This window comes from Colius striatus, chromosome 18, assembly GCF_028858725.1.
Source record: "Colius striatus isolate bColStr4 chromosome 18, bColStr4.1.hap1, whole genome shotgun sequence".
NCBI lineage: Eukaryota > Metazoa > Chordata > Aves > Coliiformes > Coliidae > Colius > Colius striatus.
Window position 1 is genome coordinate 7,613,556 of NC_084776.1, and position 14,023 is coordinate 7,627,578.

The 14,023-nt window shown below is 39.8% G+C and overlaps 1 protein-coding gene across 5 annotated transcripts in view; it reads left to right on the forward strand.

Annotated features, from left to right (window-relative positions):
• Window positions 1–14,023, forward strand: part of OGFOD3 (2-oxoglutarate and iron dependent oxygenase domain containing 3) — a 31,969-nt gene that overhangs the window by 1,440 nt on the left and 16,506 nt on the right. For 4 of the 5 annotated variants that reach the window (XR_009820006.1, XR_009820005.1, XM_062011045.1 and 1 more), the window contains exons 3-6: window positions 4,890–4,965; window positions 5,863–5,905; window positions 9,661–9,725; window positions 10,315–10,371. Coding sequence is in view for 3 of the 5 variants with exons in the window: in XM_062011045.1 (XP_061867029.1) it covers window positions 4,890–4,965; window positions 5,863–5,905; window positions 9,661–9,725; window positions 10,315–10,371 (241 nt within the window). In the remaining 2 variants the exon portion in view is untranslated. The remainder of the gene's footprint in view (window positions 1–4,889; window positions 4,966–5,862; window positions 5,906–9,660; window positions 9,726–10,314; window positions 10,372–14,023) is intronic. The other variant, XM_062011044.1, reaches the window with a different exon arrangement.

Below are 14,023 nucleotides of genomic sequence, written 5' to 3' on the forward strand. Positions count from 1 at the left end.
GGAATGGAACTGATCTAGGATATATAAGCACATCTCTGTCTTTTTGTTCTTTAGCTGAGCCCGTTTTCTGTCAAATTGGTTTTTGTTTCCCCTGGTACTTGTCTTTGGAGTATTGATGTTGCATCTTGGAGAGAAAGGGAAAATTTTAATCTTCTCAGATGAGGAGCAGTGAGAGTCTTATTTGTGGTTTGCATGGATGGGCTGGTCAGATTTTCTTTCTCAGATTTGCAAGTTTTATCTTTTGCAGCATCTTTTCTTGGAGGATTCATCTGAAATATTATTGAGGCCAAGAAAACTGCTGTCAGGAAGCCAGTAGCAAGAAAACTTCCTCAGCGGGGGACTTGTTTTGACTGAGCACATGAAAACACATGTTCTGTTTCCACTTTTTGTAGTTATTATTTGCGTAGTGCAAAGGCCAGAGAGAACTGTGCAGCCAGTGTTGCTGCAGATTTGGTAGTTATGACTGAGCTACAGCTACAGCTGTTGCCTTTCCGGTACCAGGGCTTCTGCTTATCAAAAACACCCTGCAAAACCTTGTTTTCCCCTTCCCTGGTTTGCAAGAGGAATTTTCTGAGCATTGAACTTGGCAACTTTTCAGAAAGACATCAGTGGTATTAGAAACGTGTGAACCTTTGTTTTCTGCTGTGACGAGGAACTTTGCCCTCGTATTTTAACTATTGTCTCCTGCTTGATGGCCACAAGAGGGTGGTGGTGAGCTGCTGAGCCTTGCTGTCCCGTCAAAACTGAGCTCCTTACTCCACCTGTGTGATACTAATAGCAGAGCTAGGCAGCAAATGCAGATTAGGGTTTCTGCCAACGTGGGTGCAGCTCTGGAGCTTTAGTCGTTTTGGCAGTAGCTTTCTATCACTCAGTAACTTTTCATTGTCTTTGCTCTGACTTGACATCCACAGCTGCTGGCTCTGTGTCAGAAGGAGGCACATTCCTAGCATCACTTAGTATCTGACACTCAGCCATAAAGCTTCCACAGCTAAGATGAGCTTTTCACTTCTGCAGCTGTCCTTGCTTCAAACTGAACTTCTGCAACTGAGCTTCTGGTTTGCTTCAAATGATATGATAGTAGGTGTCACAGAGCAGTAATCTGATTTCCATAGCACTGCCTGCCAATAAACATGCTTCATACAAAAAAGAAATGTGCTATTTTTCAGAGGTCAAGCATTTCACTTATATTTGCAGAAGATAAGGTGTTGTGTGAGCACAGTCTCACCTGCATTCTGAACTCTCTGGCCAGACCATGGCTATTTCTGCTGTCTTGAAACAGGGTTAACTGTTTAAAACTACTGTGGCTACTAGTGTGTCATCTAAAGCTCCAGTGCATCAGTAGTGTGCCAGTATGCAAAGCATCCATGATCACTGCCCAGGAGACAGCTTTAGGATGCTTTCCCAGGATCAAGGTCAGTGGATGTGGAAAGCAAGAGAAATCTTGAGCAGTGGATGAAAAGGTCTAACACCTGACTCCTGGGTTGAGATAAGAATAGTTCAGTAATTGAACCCAAATTGGTTCCTCTTTGGCTGAGGGGTTTTTTTCCCTATATTCACCTAAGTTTAAAATTGGGTGCTGGAAGCTGTTACTGCCTCAGCCATCTGTCTGGTTCTTTGGGTGAGTATTTGCTAGCCTGAAGGCAGAGATGTCTCATCCCTGTCAATTGGCTTCTGAGATGCTCTTCAGTCTGGCATTTAAAAGTGAATAGCTGATTTTAATCTGCTATTGCTGAATGTACCATGGAGCCTTTAAGGCACAGCAACATAAAATGTGGATGGGTTTTTTAGAGCAGACAAGAAATAGTTTGCAGAGTTTGCTGGCTGCTACTTGTTGCTTTTCAGAACTAGTTCAGAGGGTCCATATAGTGCTTGCCTTTTTATCACAAGATCTGAGATGTTTAACTTGCAAATTGTTGGTTCCTGGTAGTACTGAGACTGAGAAATGTGAGAATTTCCATGAACTCTGCCTAGCCTTTGTGGTTGCAGAGGGGCTATTTACAACGTGCCTGAAACACGGCACAGAAGCTCTGTCTTTCTCCATTCTCTCTCCTCTCACATTTATAACTTAGGACTTTCTGCCTGTGAAGCCCTTGTGGGTTTTTGGTGGCTTGAATTTTGAACCTTTGGGGCTGGTACTGTATTGCAAATTGTTCTTTAATATGCAAAGCACCTTTGGGTTGCTGCCAGAGTTTTACATCTATTTCTTTTTATCAAGGCACTTTGGTTTCTGATGAATGATGTGTTTTGATTTTGCTGGTTTCTTTTAGCTCACAGGGTCAAGAGGAGAAAAGTGAGCTGGGGAGCTGTGGTTCTGGTTTGTTCTTGTCACACTGCTGAGTACTGTGCTGGCATTGAGAAGTGAATGCTTAAGAATATAACCTCTAGCATTATTTTAGACTACTAGTTTTCTAAATCATCTTCAAATAACTTAGTGTGTGCTTCCTGGAGCCTGAATCTTGAGCTGGTTTCATGGAATTGTTGCTGGATAGTTAGAAAACGCAGTGAATTATCTGGGTTGTACTCCAGATACTGGTTTTCTGACCTTGATATATATTTAAACACCCTGTTTGGTGTGGGTGCCTTTGACTTCAACTTAAGCATGTGTTAAATGAAGGACTTTTCTTTTCCCAAGCAAGAAAACAGCTGTACAATTTGCTTTGTGGTCAGTATTCAGTCGATTCACCCACACATCTTTCTCATTGCTTCTTTCTTCTTGAAGTCCAGCTGTAATTGGAGGGCTTTGCAGTGCACCTGAGACATAGCCAGGGTGTATCCAGTAAGATGGAGTGGAAATTCCTACAAAGCAGTTGTGTTGTGGCAAAACTTCTCTTTCTATCAGTCAGTGATCATTGTTATCAGACCAGACTCATGTTTTTGGCTTGCATGGGTGAATTGACTGATTTCTTTCCAGGAGTTTTCCTACTGACACACTCTGCCCCTTGTGTTCTAGTGAGCAAATAATCATTGAAAAGGAGTTCAGTTCAGCACAGTAAGTGTATTGGCAGATGTCAGAAAATATACTTACCTCAGCTCCGTTGTGGCTTTACATCTATAGATGGATTTTCCTCAGTTAAATGCCACATGTGACATCCCAGGGTTTCTCGTGGCTCAAATTTGAATATATTGTTCTTACCTGAAGACTGTTGTGGGCTAGGCTTCTAATTTCATAAGAACTTTCATACATTATTTACCTGGAACTCCTCGTGCTGACTTATTTTTTTTCCCCATGAGCTTTTACAATGTAATGTTAGGTTTCTTGACAATCAGTTTTAAGACATATTTTTTATCATATGTGACCAAGGTGTGCTTCAGGACACTTTCATGCAAGATCTCATGTGAAAAAACCTGCCATTCAACATGTGTTTGTACAGATACCCCATACAGAATGTTATTTTCTTTTGACTTGTGTGTTTGGTGGGGGAGGCTGAGCAGATCTGAAATATGCTGCTTTTATTCTCCTGGTACTATGGTTGGAATATTCAAATTCACTGCCTTTTTTTGTTGTTATTGCTTTTCCAGTGACTCCCAGGGGACAAAGGTAATGATTCTCAGTGCTCAGCTACAGGAATTTCTGCTAACAGACTGAATGTCTTGAGGTGGAATACCAAAACATGAATTTGATTCATTTCTCTGTCTTAATACATAAAGATCATAGACCTATTCAGAAACCCTAGTTATCAGTGGTACCTTTTTCATGGCTTGAACTTTTTATATTCTAACCAATTATTTTCAGTTTTTCTTTTGTCAAGTAAAGCTTTCCCTCCTGTCTGAATCGTTCTGTCTTTTCTGTTATTTACATGGCAGTGCTCTGGTTTTATGTCTATTGAAGTCTCCATTGAAGCAGGTGGTGTCTTCTGCATCTCATTTTTCTCCAGGACAGTTCAGTTCCTTTATCTTGTTGATACTGGATTTAGGACAGAACATATTTCATGTTCTGTATTGTATCTAACAGAGTAGGGTGTACTGGTCTTTGTCAGTGATTTGAATACTTACATGGAGCGTGAGGTAAAATACTCTGTATATACAGACACATGATCTTATGTGGTTTTAGCTGCTAGAGAGCTTGTCTGAATTTGAACTGTCAGCCTGAGACTGAAGGATCAATGTGACATTGCTGAGCAGTCTGGTTCTTGTCCACCTAAGATCATCTTCCTTTGAAAGCAGTTATATAAACAGGAACTCTTGTTTTCACTACTGCTGTTGAGAAGAAGGTGAAAAGAATCTCTGGATCCATTTGTCTTTCTGCATGTACATTGATATACAGATACTGCCTTGCTAAACAAAAGCCATCTTCTCTAGCTTGAGGTGGTAGATGTCCAAAGATGATGCGTAAGTTAATTTGAATCCCATGCTAGGATTTTTGTAACAAACTGGTAAAGGCTTGTAACAGACTTAAGCCTTTTATGAGCTATTTTCAGAGAAACAGAAGTAGTAATTTGTTTTTAAAGGTGTGGTATTGCTCTGTATTTTACTCAACCTAAATGCTGGAAGCTCTGGGTCATGTATGACAGCCACATCTCTGGTGGCTATGGGGACTCTTTTTGGGGACTGGAATTCTTTCCTTTTAGGCATTCTCCACTCTGTTGAGCTGTGTTATGGACATAGCAGGAAATAACTTGTCAGCTTAGCTTGTGTAGTTCAGGGAAAGTGGCATAGCTTAGATGAGTCCTGGGGACTTGCTGAGGCAACAGTGCCATTGTCTCGCTTGGCTTCTCTGATGATTGCAGTACAAAACATCAGTTGTAGTTCAAAGAATCTTAAAATATTCTGAGGTTCACAAGATTGAGGGATACTGGCAATTTGCAAGGGGAGTAAGAGAATATCAGGTGAGACTTGGTTGGAATCTTTTTTGAAAGATGGTGTTTTCTCTCTCCCTGTTTGTGTTCCAGGCTGCACTCCTAGAAAGTGTGGAAGAGGTGTGACTGATGCAGTGATCACAAGGGAAGAAGCTGGAAGAATCCGTAGGTAACTTTTCTTTTAGCTGTCTTAACTTTTATGAGCACTTATTTAATGATACTGAGCTGGGGTTTGAGGTGTAGCACAGAGCTCATTAGCTCAAGCAGGATGGGTTAAACTGTTTAAAACATTAAACTTTTTTAAAAAGCTTTCACTTTTGCTCTAGTGGAGACAGTTCTGTTTCTTACAGAATCTGCTTAGCTCCATGGGGCAAGAGCATTGTAGAGAAAAAGGGAAAATGAATTTAGCTTTAAAGGATTTTCACTTGGCCTTCTCTTCTATTTGGCCTTTAAAAACTGAACAAAACAACACAAGCCCCCTTTCAGTGGAGTCTCTGGGTTGTTATGAGCTAGTGCTGGTCATATAGTCCTCTATGAACACTGAAGTGGTGAGTTGTAATGAAATAGTAGGGGACGCTGTCAATTGATGCTGTAAGAAAAGTGATCAGCCTCTGTGAGTGTGATATGCCTTTGATAATCATGTCAGTGGGGAATATCACTGCAGTGCTCAAAGTGCCAGTGCACCTGGTGTAAGTGCTTTGTTCAGTAGAGTCTGGCCACTCTGACTTTATTCAGGGCTCCTGATTTTGCTACAGCAGTTCTGAATTGTGCACGTTTATTTGTACTGCCCAGAAGAATCAAAATCTCTCTTTTTGTTTTTAGCATTTAATCTTACTTGTCCAGAATATATTTGAAAGACAGTGGTTCTGGGAACATTTTGGGGTTTTATGGGAGGGGCTACAAGCTCAGAAATATTCTACAGTGTACTTCATTTTCACGACTCAGTTGTGTTATATCTGATGCATCAGATTCCCCTTTCTTGAGAGTTACATGTTGTAAAGAATGACATTAAAGGACAAAGTAATTGGACTTCAGTTCTCATCTGAGGTTATTGTTTTGCCTGCAGAATAGCAGAGAGGGGACTGTCCTTGGGAGGATCTGATGGAGGGGTGAGCAGTGTCCTGTTACTTTTTACATTCTTTTACTGCCAAGGCAAGGCCATAAATGCATTTCTGGGGCTTGGTGATGGACAGTTTTCCCTTCCAATCAGACTTGTAAAGAAATTATTTGGAAAGTTACTTTACCTCCCGTTAATGCTTCTGCTAGCAGTGTAATTTGTGTCTTCTGCAATACAGTTGACATTTCTCATTATTCACTGTAGTTATTTCTAGTGCTTCTCTTCAACTGAATTTGTCTGCTCCATCTTGAAGCAGTTACTAAAGCAGAACTGTAAAAGTTTGACTTCTGAAACTAAGTTACAGTGGCTCCCAGCATCAGTTAGAGATTAATTTTGTGTACTGACAAAAAATGCCATGTAATGGCTTAAGTAGACCTTTGAATGATATTCTGTAAGAATGAAGACAAACCAAGTTCTCTCTTACAAGCACATTTATTTAGATTTCTTTCTCCTGACTTTGTTTTCAGGATATTTTGTGTATGAACAGAAGCTGTTTCTTGAGTAGTTTTAAACACAGCCACTTCTTTAGGCCTCTGAATTAGGGCTTATATTAGCAGAAAAGGAGACAGATTTCAATTGAAAATAGGAGGTTATTGTCTTTCTGCTTTCTGAGAAAGAACTGCAAAAGACCTGTGCTGCACATCTCAAACAATACATGTGAAAGACTTATCATGCTCTGTTCATTTCTGCCAGGATCCTTTGGATCTTCTTTCAGTTCAGTGGTTGTACAACCTGCCTGTTGGGATCTCCAGCTTAACTCTTGTCACTGGTGTCGTCAAGTGGGTTTTCTATCCTGTTCTTTTGAGGCCTATGTGTGATCTTACTTATTTTTCATTAGATTTCCAGAGAGAAGGATTAGAAGGGCAGTGTATAACATAGACAGCTTCATGGCTTTGGACCAGGCAGCCATAAATCCCATTATGCATAGTTTTGGAAGCATCACTGTGAGTTCTGTTTCAAGGAGAGGGAAACAGTGAGGGGGAAGAAGGTTCTGTTGCTGCAATAAAGTGTCTATTAGGAAACGTGATGTCCATGGAAAGGTCTGGGCTCTGATCTGAGCCTTCTCACAGTTCTAATCTGTAAATGTGAGAAAGCTGCTGTGTGCTGTTACTCCTTAGGGAAAGATGCAAGAAAGATGTGTGGTATGGCAGTTTATCTGCTATCCAAAATAATGGATAAACACTGACAGATGCTTAAAACCCGCAGACCTGGGAGATCAGATTTATAAGCCTTTAAAGACAATCTCTTTACCTAGCTTCTTTTGTGCCTCTTTCTCCCCTGCTCTGCTGTTTCCTTTCTTTTTCAGTGTGGTTGCTTGTATTCCCCATGTCATAGAGTGAATCCCTTCCCAATAGTGCTATCCTGGCTCCCAGATATCATTAAATTCTGATGGATATGTGGTGATGATGTGTAGATGAAACTGTCTTTCTTCATTTGAACCTTTTATCTTTTCAAATCTCTTGCCAGCATAGCAACCAAAATGTTTCAAGTCTTACTTCATCTAGCCACGGTGCCTGTATGCCTCTCAAGCTTCCAAGCACTTGGATTAGGTCTGGCTTGTTGCTTTACATTTCTTACGCTTTAGAGTGTTTGAATAGTTCTGTCCAATTCTGTCTGTTGTTCTAAAACTATTTTTATTCCTTAAAAATCCTGAAACAACTCCCTGTTTCTGTTTAAATCTTCTCCTTTCTTCAGCCACTTGGATCTCTCCATTCTTCCAGTTAAAACAGTTTATTTCTTCTGATTTCCTCTTTACCCCTTTTTAAGCAACATGTCCAATTCTGTTTTTTCTTTGTGTTATACTACTTCTATTGGAATGCTCAGAAGTGGATTTGTGTCTATGTATGAACATAATTTAGTAATTTTAAGACCTAAACTTGCAGTTTGTGGCTGTCAGTTCTCTCTCTCTCTGTTTGCTGCCCTTTGTGCTTCCTTGAAGTACTGAAGTACAGCACCAAAACTCGTTTCACTTTCCATCTTTTTTTGTGTTGAGAAAGTTTTGATAAACATCTGAATTATTGACCTCTCCCAGGAGTCATGCCCCAGTTGTCATGCTGAGCTTGCTTTCTTATCTTCCTTTGTAATTTTTCCTACTTTTATTTTTGTCTATGTACACAGAGTGAGGCTAGAAGAGCCCCTTGTAATCTTCTAGTCTAACTTTCAACAGAATCCAAACAGGAGCATTTTCTCCACCAGTATGCTGCTTCCTTTTGTACATCTAAAAGATAAAATGAGTAAATAGATCTCCCCAGCTGTAATCAGCTGGAGCCTGAGGAGTGAGAAGAAATGTGGATGTTTGGAAAGCACGTTGAAAGTATTTGAAAGGCACTTGTGTCGTGCCACACACAAGGATGACATCATGTACTTTAGCACCATCACACGTATGTTTCTGAAGCTACATGGGAGCAGTTTTAGTGCTTCTAGTTGTAACTTACATTATTGCACAGAACTAAAACCCAATAAATGAGACTTTAATGGAGTTATCCTGATTCAGCTCTGAAGCTCAGAGCAATTGAGCTTTGCAGCAATTTCTGAGAGACTGTCCAGAGAGGGAGGGAGAAAAGTGCCCTGAGACTAGGGGTAGACCTGAAGCTGTATTGGTAGCCTGGCATTGCAGCTCTGACATGTCTCTGCTCATGGTTTACTGCTGCTCATTCACCAGCCTGTCTGCATTTCTGTAAAGGTACTTCCAACTGTGCCCAGAAATTCTTGCTGCTGGTAAGATGGAAGTTATCGTTCTTTCCAGGCAGCTCACCTAGTGGTATTATTATTGTTTAGATTTTGTTAAAATAATGTGACTAGTATGTGGTGCATCAAGAAATGCCAAATTCCAAGATGAGTGCTTTTGCCTGGATATTGTATATCAACAGTGTCATTACTTTGGTCAGGTTAATTAACTGCTACTACTCATTATTTACAGTCTAGAAGAATAAAACTGCTACTAAGCAATCATATTTTAAAATACTGTTTAACTGGTGCAAAACAAACATGTATTTTGTGGACAGCAAGAGGCATGCAAAAGTGTACTTTATTCAATTGACAGAAACAATTGAGAGTCCTGAGAGGCAGCACTCTATCCTGGCAAATCTGAATATTAATCTTTTTAGCTTGGTCTGGAGCTCAGCAGAAGTGTTTGGCTTGAACCAGAGGAAGAAATGGATTGAATTTGGATGTGTAAAAACTTCTTATTCTTTGATTTTCTTTTACAGCAGTTTAGAAAGTGGGGAAAAGAAAGTTTGGCTGTAGTAAGCCATTGAATTATAGTTGTTCTTTTAAATGACTTTTATGGCTGTATGAAATATGAGAGGTATACAGGATCTCATGGTGGAGGAGAAGTTTTAATAACAAATGTTAGGCAAGATAAATATTAGTGCTGCTATTTGAGTGCTTCACAAATATTGGAAAATTAGTCATCTTTGTGTGGAAGGGAAATGCCTTCAAGAAGGGATCCAGGAACACAGTGTCTTACTCCTAGCCCATGGAGGAAGACTGGCAATTCTGTATATCAGATTTGAACCTCTCAGGTAGTAGTCCTGTGCTTCATTCATAGTACCTTAGTCTTTTGTGCATCTGTACAGCAAAGTGAGGGAGGTTTGTAGTTGTAAGATAGAAACTATGTTTTTTTTTAACTTGAGAGGCTGTGGAAAGCAAAAGGCAACTTGGGACAGTTACTAAAGGTCATCTTTAAATAATAATGAAACCTTTTCATGTTCTTATTCCTACTTTTTTTTTTGTTTTCTTTTCCAGGCATCAATTTTGGACTTGCACTCTGGAGCTCTTTCAATGGGGAAGCATTTTGTTAATCTGTACAGGTAAAATGAGGCTGTGGTTTGCTGCCTCTTTTTAGCCTACGCTTCAGAGCTTGTTGCCTTTCAGATTTCATAAGCCCTGTGGGCTGGACTGAGTAGTGACAAACTGTACAGTCATAGAATCCTTTAGGTTAGAAGCTGCTTAGATTCACCAAAATTGTCCTGACCAGTTCAAAAGCTTCTGTGGCATGAAAACTAATCTTTTGTTGAATTTGGCTCTTGGAAAGCTGTCATTACCTCTGTCTTCTGAGTTCTTTGTGCACCAGTAAATAGTTCTTTTCAGTTATAGTCTAGTCTAGTCTAGTCAGCAGTGGAAGAAATCAAGTAGTCTGAGCTCTTAAAAATGTAAATGCATGGGCTTTATTTCATGATGTAGGAGGAGACACTCTTCATGCCTGGAGAATTCCATTATCAGTTACTGTGGCTTGATCCTGTAATCTTTAACATGGAATCCTTGAGCAATGCTTTGGGAACATCATGTGAAAAAGCATTCGTAGGATTTCTTTGTGTTTACATTTCTTGATTGTGAGTAAAGCACAGATGTCAGTCTGGTTCAGCAACTCCTCTTTTAGACTGCTGTTCTATTTTTCAGGTACTTTGGGGACAAAATTCAAGACATCTTCACAGAGGAGGATTTTGCGTTATATCGGTAAAGCTTTTCAGAAACTGCTGAATGAACCACACAGCAACTGGGGCTTTTCTGTAAAGTGCAGGTTGGGAGGGAATTTGCCTTTGGATTCAGACATAGCATTAAGTTTGCAGCTCAAAACAGTAATCTCTGAGAATTAAGATGCCTTGAGGAAACTAAGTAGGAATTTGGCAAGTACCTGGTAAATAATACGTGCTGCTTTGAGCTCAGCTGCATTACCAGTGCCAGGACAGTACTGATGGTGTAAATGTAATCAGCATGCTGGCAGCACCATATTGTTTCCTTTCTTCATAAGGGGTTGGGGCCAGTCTCAGCTGAGTTCTGGGGTTATTTGCCAGAACATTATAGCTGGGTTGTAAAATCGTTCAGTGTTAATTCCTATTTCATACATGTTATGGAAGAAGTGTTTTGTTAGGTGTTATTGACAGTCCTGTGCTATTAGTACAGTAGGAACTTGGGTTTTTTTTGGGTGATGTGTAGCAAATATTAAAGATGGTAAAGCAGAAGTGGAAGAACTTCAAATTACTAATGTTCTGGCTAGGGAAGCAGAGCATACTTTTCCTCTAAGAAGCCAGAATATGAAATAGCACTATAATATAATAGCTTTGGCATCTGATGCTTTAAGCTTTCCTATAGAGCTGCTCATATGCTTAACGAAGGCAACTGTAATGAGTTCCATGTGTCAGTGAAGGTATGTGGCCTTAGTTTAGGAACAAGCATTCTTTGCTGACTAGACACAATAAATCTTTAGTTAGGCATTTCAGTTGCCTTCTCATAATTTAGAATGTACCTGGCTTGAACACTTTAACTCTTTTTGTCCTTTTTTTCTTGCCTTTGTGAAAGAATATGACCTCCCTCTAGTGGTGGAAGTACTATTGAGTAGTAAAATACGTTTATTAGTTTTCTCAGTCTTCTTAATTAGTCTTTTTTTTTGTCTTACAATGTTAACCACTTAAAGACTATTCAAGAACTGGTTTTAGATACTGTTGTCCCCATAGATGAGCTTCTTTTAAATATGTTTCTTTTTGCCCCCAAAATTGCACAAAGGAGACAATGTCTTGATTGTTATTGAACTTTGACTGTTTAAAGAAAATACATAGTCTCAGCTTCACCAGGATAGTGAAGAATCTTTTGCAAATAGTCTTTGTTTTGCCTTCCATTCTGTAGGAGATGGAAGAATCTGTAGAAATAACATGAGTTTGTGGAAGGAGTGTCTTGCTAAAGAATGTTTCTTTCCCTTGAACAGAAGCATGCAGTTTATCAATAGTATTTATGAACTTCTGATCCTTACACTGTGAGATGAGACAGCAGCTAGGGAATATAAATACTGCCTTGGTATTTCATGCCAATATAGAGGATGTTTCAATCTGCTGGATATAAATCTAATACAAAATACATGATTAAATGCTTCTGTTCATATTAATGGCAATCCTTCAACATGGACTGTAGTACCTTATGTCCTTAATGAATGATTTGATGCTTTTCTTGGGAGCGTTCATCTTCATTACTTTCACCTACCATTACTTTAAACCTACCAAGGTTGGTTTAAAAATACACTCCTGAGAGAAATAACCAACTGTAACTCATCTCTAAGTATTGCTGATTGCAACAAAGCCAAATCCAAGTAGGCATTCTGAGCCTCGAGGTTGGCTTTTTAACTGTCTGTCAAGATTATGTTGCTTCAGAATCAATTATGGTTTCTAGGCTGATGCTTTAACCATCTGCCAGGCATATTACAGCAGTTCCTCTTGTTTCACATAATGGGTGCATCTTTATCCAGAAGAGAGACCTTTAAATTGGAATGCTTGGTTTAAGGGTGTGACTTCAGCAGAAAATGGCACTATTAAAGACCTATTACAAAAAAGATCTCCAGCTTTTTAAGGTAGAGCCAGAGAATGAGCAGAAGGAGAACTTTCTTGCTTTATTAGTTTCTGTTAAAACATTCTGGCTATGAGAGCATTGTTTCTGCTGCCCTTGATGCTTCTTACTGCTGACAAGTGTTCTAGAGAAGCTGTGGAGTTGTGCAAAGCCTTGAGCATTCCTGTCACTGTACTTGATTCACACTTTGCAGTGACTCCTAACAGTGCATTTAGGGGTTTTTTTGCTGGTCTGACAGAGCTTGTATCTTACAAAAACTCTTCTGTGGCACTTTTAGTTTTTTCCACTCAGTTCTTTATGGTGCTGCTGGTACATTAAGCTGGCAATTAAGTGAACATCCTTTCTCCTAAGTTGTACATTCCTTAGACTTACAGCTACTTCATTGGCTTTTTCCTTCCTCAATCACCCTGACTCACCCTGATGTTCAGTAACTGCTTTTATAGAAAGCAGTCATATCCCTTTTTCAGGGAGTTCTGTTCTGCTTTTCCCCGAGTCTAGCCTGTGCATTTTGATATTATCCAGGGACTCAGTGCAAATGTACAAAGACTGCTGCTGAAAAACTATGGGAGAGATTCATTTGTTACTTATAATGTTGACTGGGTCTGGTACTTGTGTATTTATTGCCAGAGCTCTGCTTAGTGCATCTGGTCAGAAACAGGGTACACCCTAATCAGTCTGAATGACAGAATAGTAGTTATGTTTAGGAAAATGAATGCTTGCATTGTCCAGCATAAAAAAAGTATTTTCTTTGTAGCTATAGTATACCAGAGCTCCCCAACAGTTCTTGAATTATAGGGGTTAAGGAAGAGAGAACATGAAGAATGAGTGGACCAGAATGCAGAAAGGAGAGGAGGCTCCTACCTGAGGTGCCTGCTGCTTCTGCATATGAGACATGGCTCAGGAGACAATGTGGCTCTTACTGTACCAGATGCAAGGTAGCTAGAATTTCTAGGCTCATTCATTGCTTTCTTGATAGCCAAATCCCAGCTTAGAAGGTGCTTATCTTGTCATATGCCTTACATGTGAGTTACAATGCATTTGTCCTTAAGTGTTCTATCAATAGAGTATATAGTCTACATCTGGAATGACAGGGAAGGGAATGGAAAGAAAAACTATTGGGAAGAGTTAAGTAGATCTTTACTTGCTGCTTGCTTCTCAAAACATGCAGTCTTGCCTAAAGCGTTGCCCTAAGTCTCCAAGAGGAGTGAAGCTTTAAGGGAGCCTTAGAAATACCAGACACCAACTCTTACTAGAAAGCTTTTAAAAGAGGCAAAGGAGTCAGCATGAAAGAGAAAAGAGTACTGCTTAGAGAGTAGTGCAACTACTGGAGAGTTAGTTATGTAAAGACTGTGGCCTAACTACTTCAGAGTAGATACGTTCCAGCTGGCTGATGCAACTGGCCACCCGCTCTCAGAGCCAGGGAATATTCTGCTTTAGTATTTGTGGGTTAGGCTATTAATTCTTGTGTTGGGTTGTTCAGCATGCCAGCTGCCTTCGATTCATGAAGTGAAATGAGTAATTACATTTAATGCTTTCTGGGAAACCTGAGGCAGCCTTTGCTGAAGTCCTGCTTCTTGGAAAGAAAACAAAGATCAGGCTCCTACAGGCATGAAAGGAAGGACCTGCAGATCCTTTCCTGGTGTCAGTTTTACAAGCTCTCAGCTTGTAACCTCAGTTCATGCAACCATGTCAATACCTTGGAAAATAGCTGGAATTTGTTATCTTCATTTTTTAATAGATTTTTTATTTTTGAAGGGAAGGATGAGAACAGGAT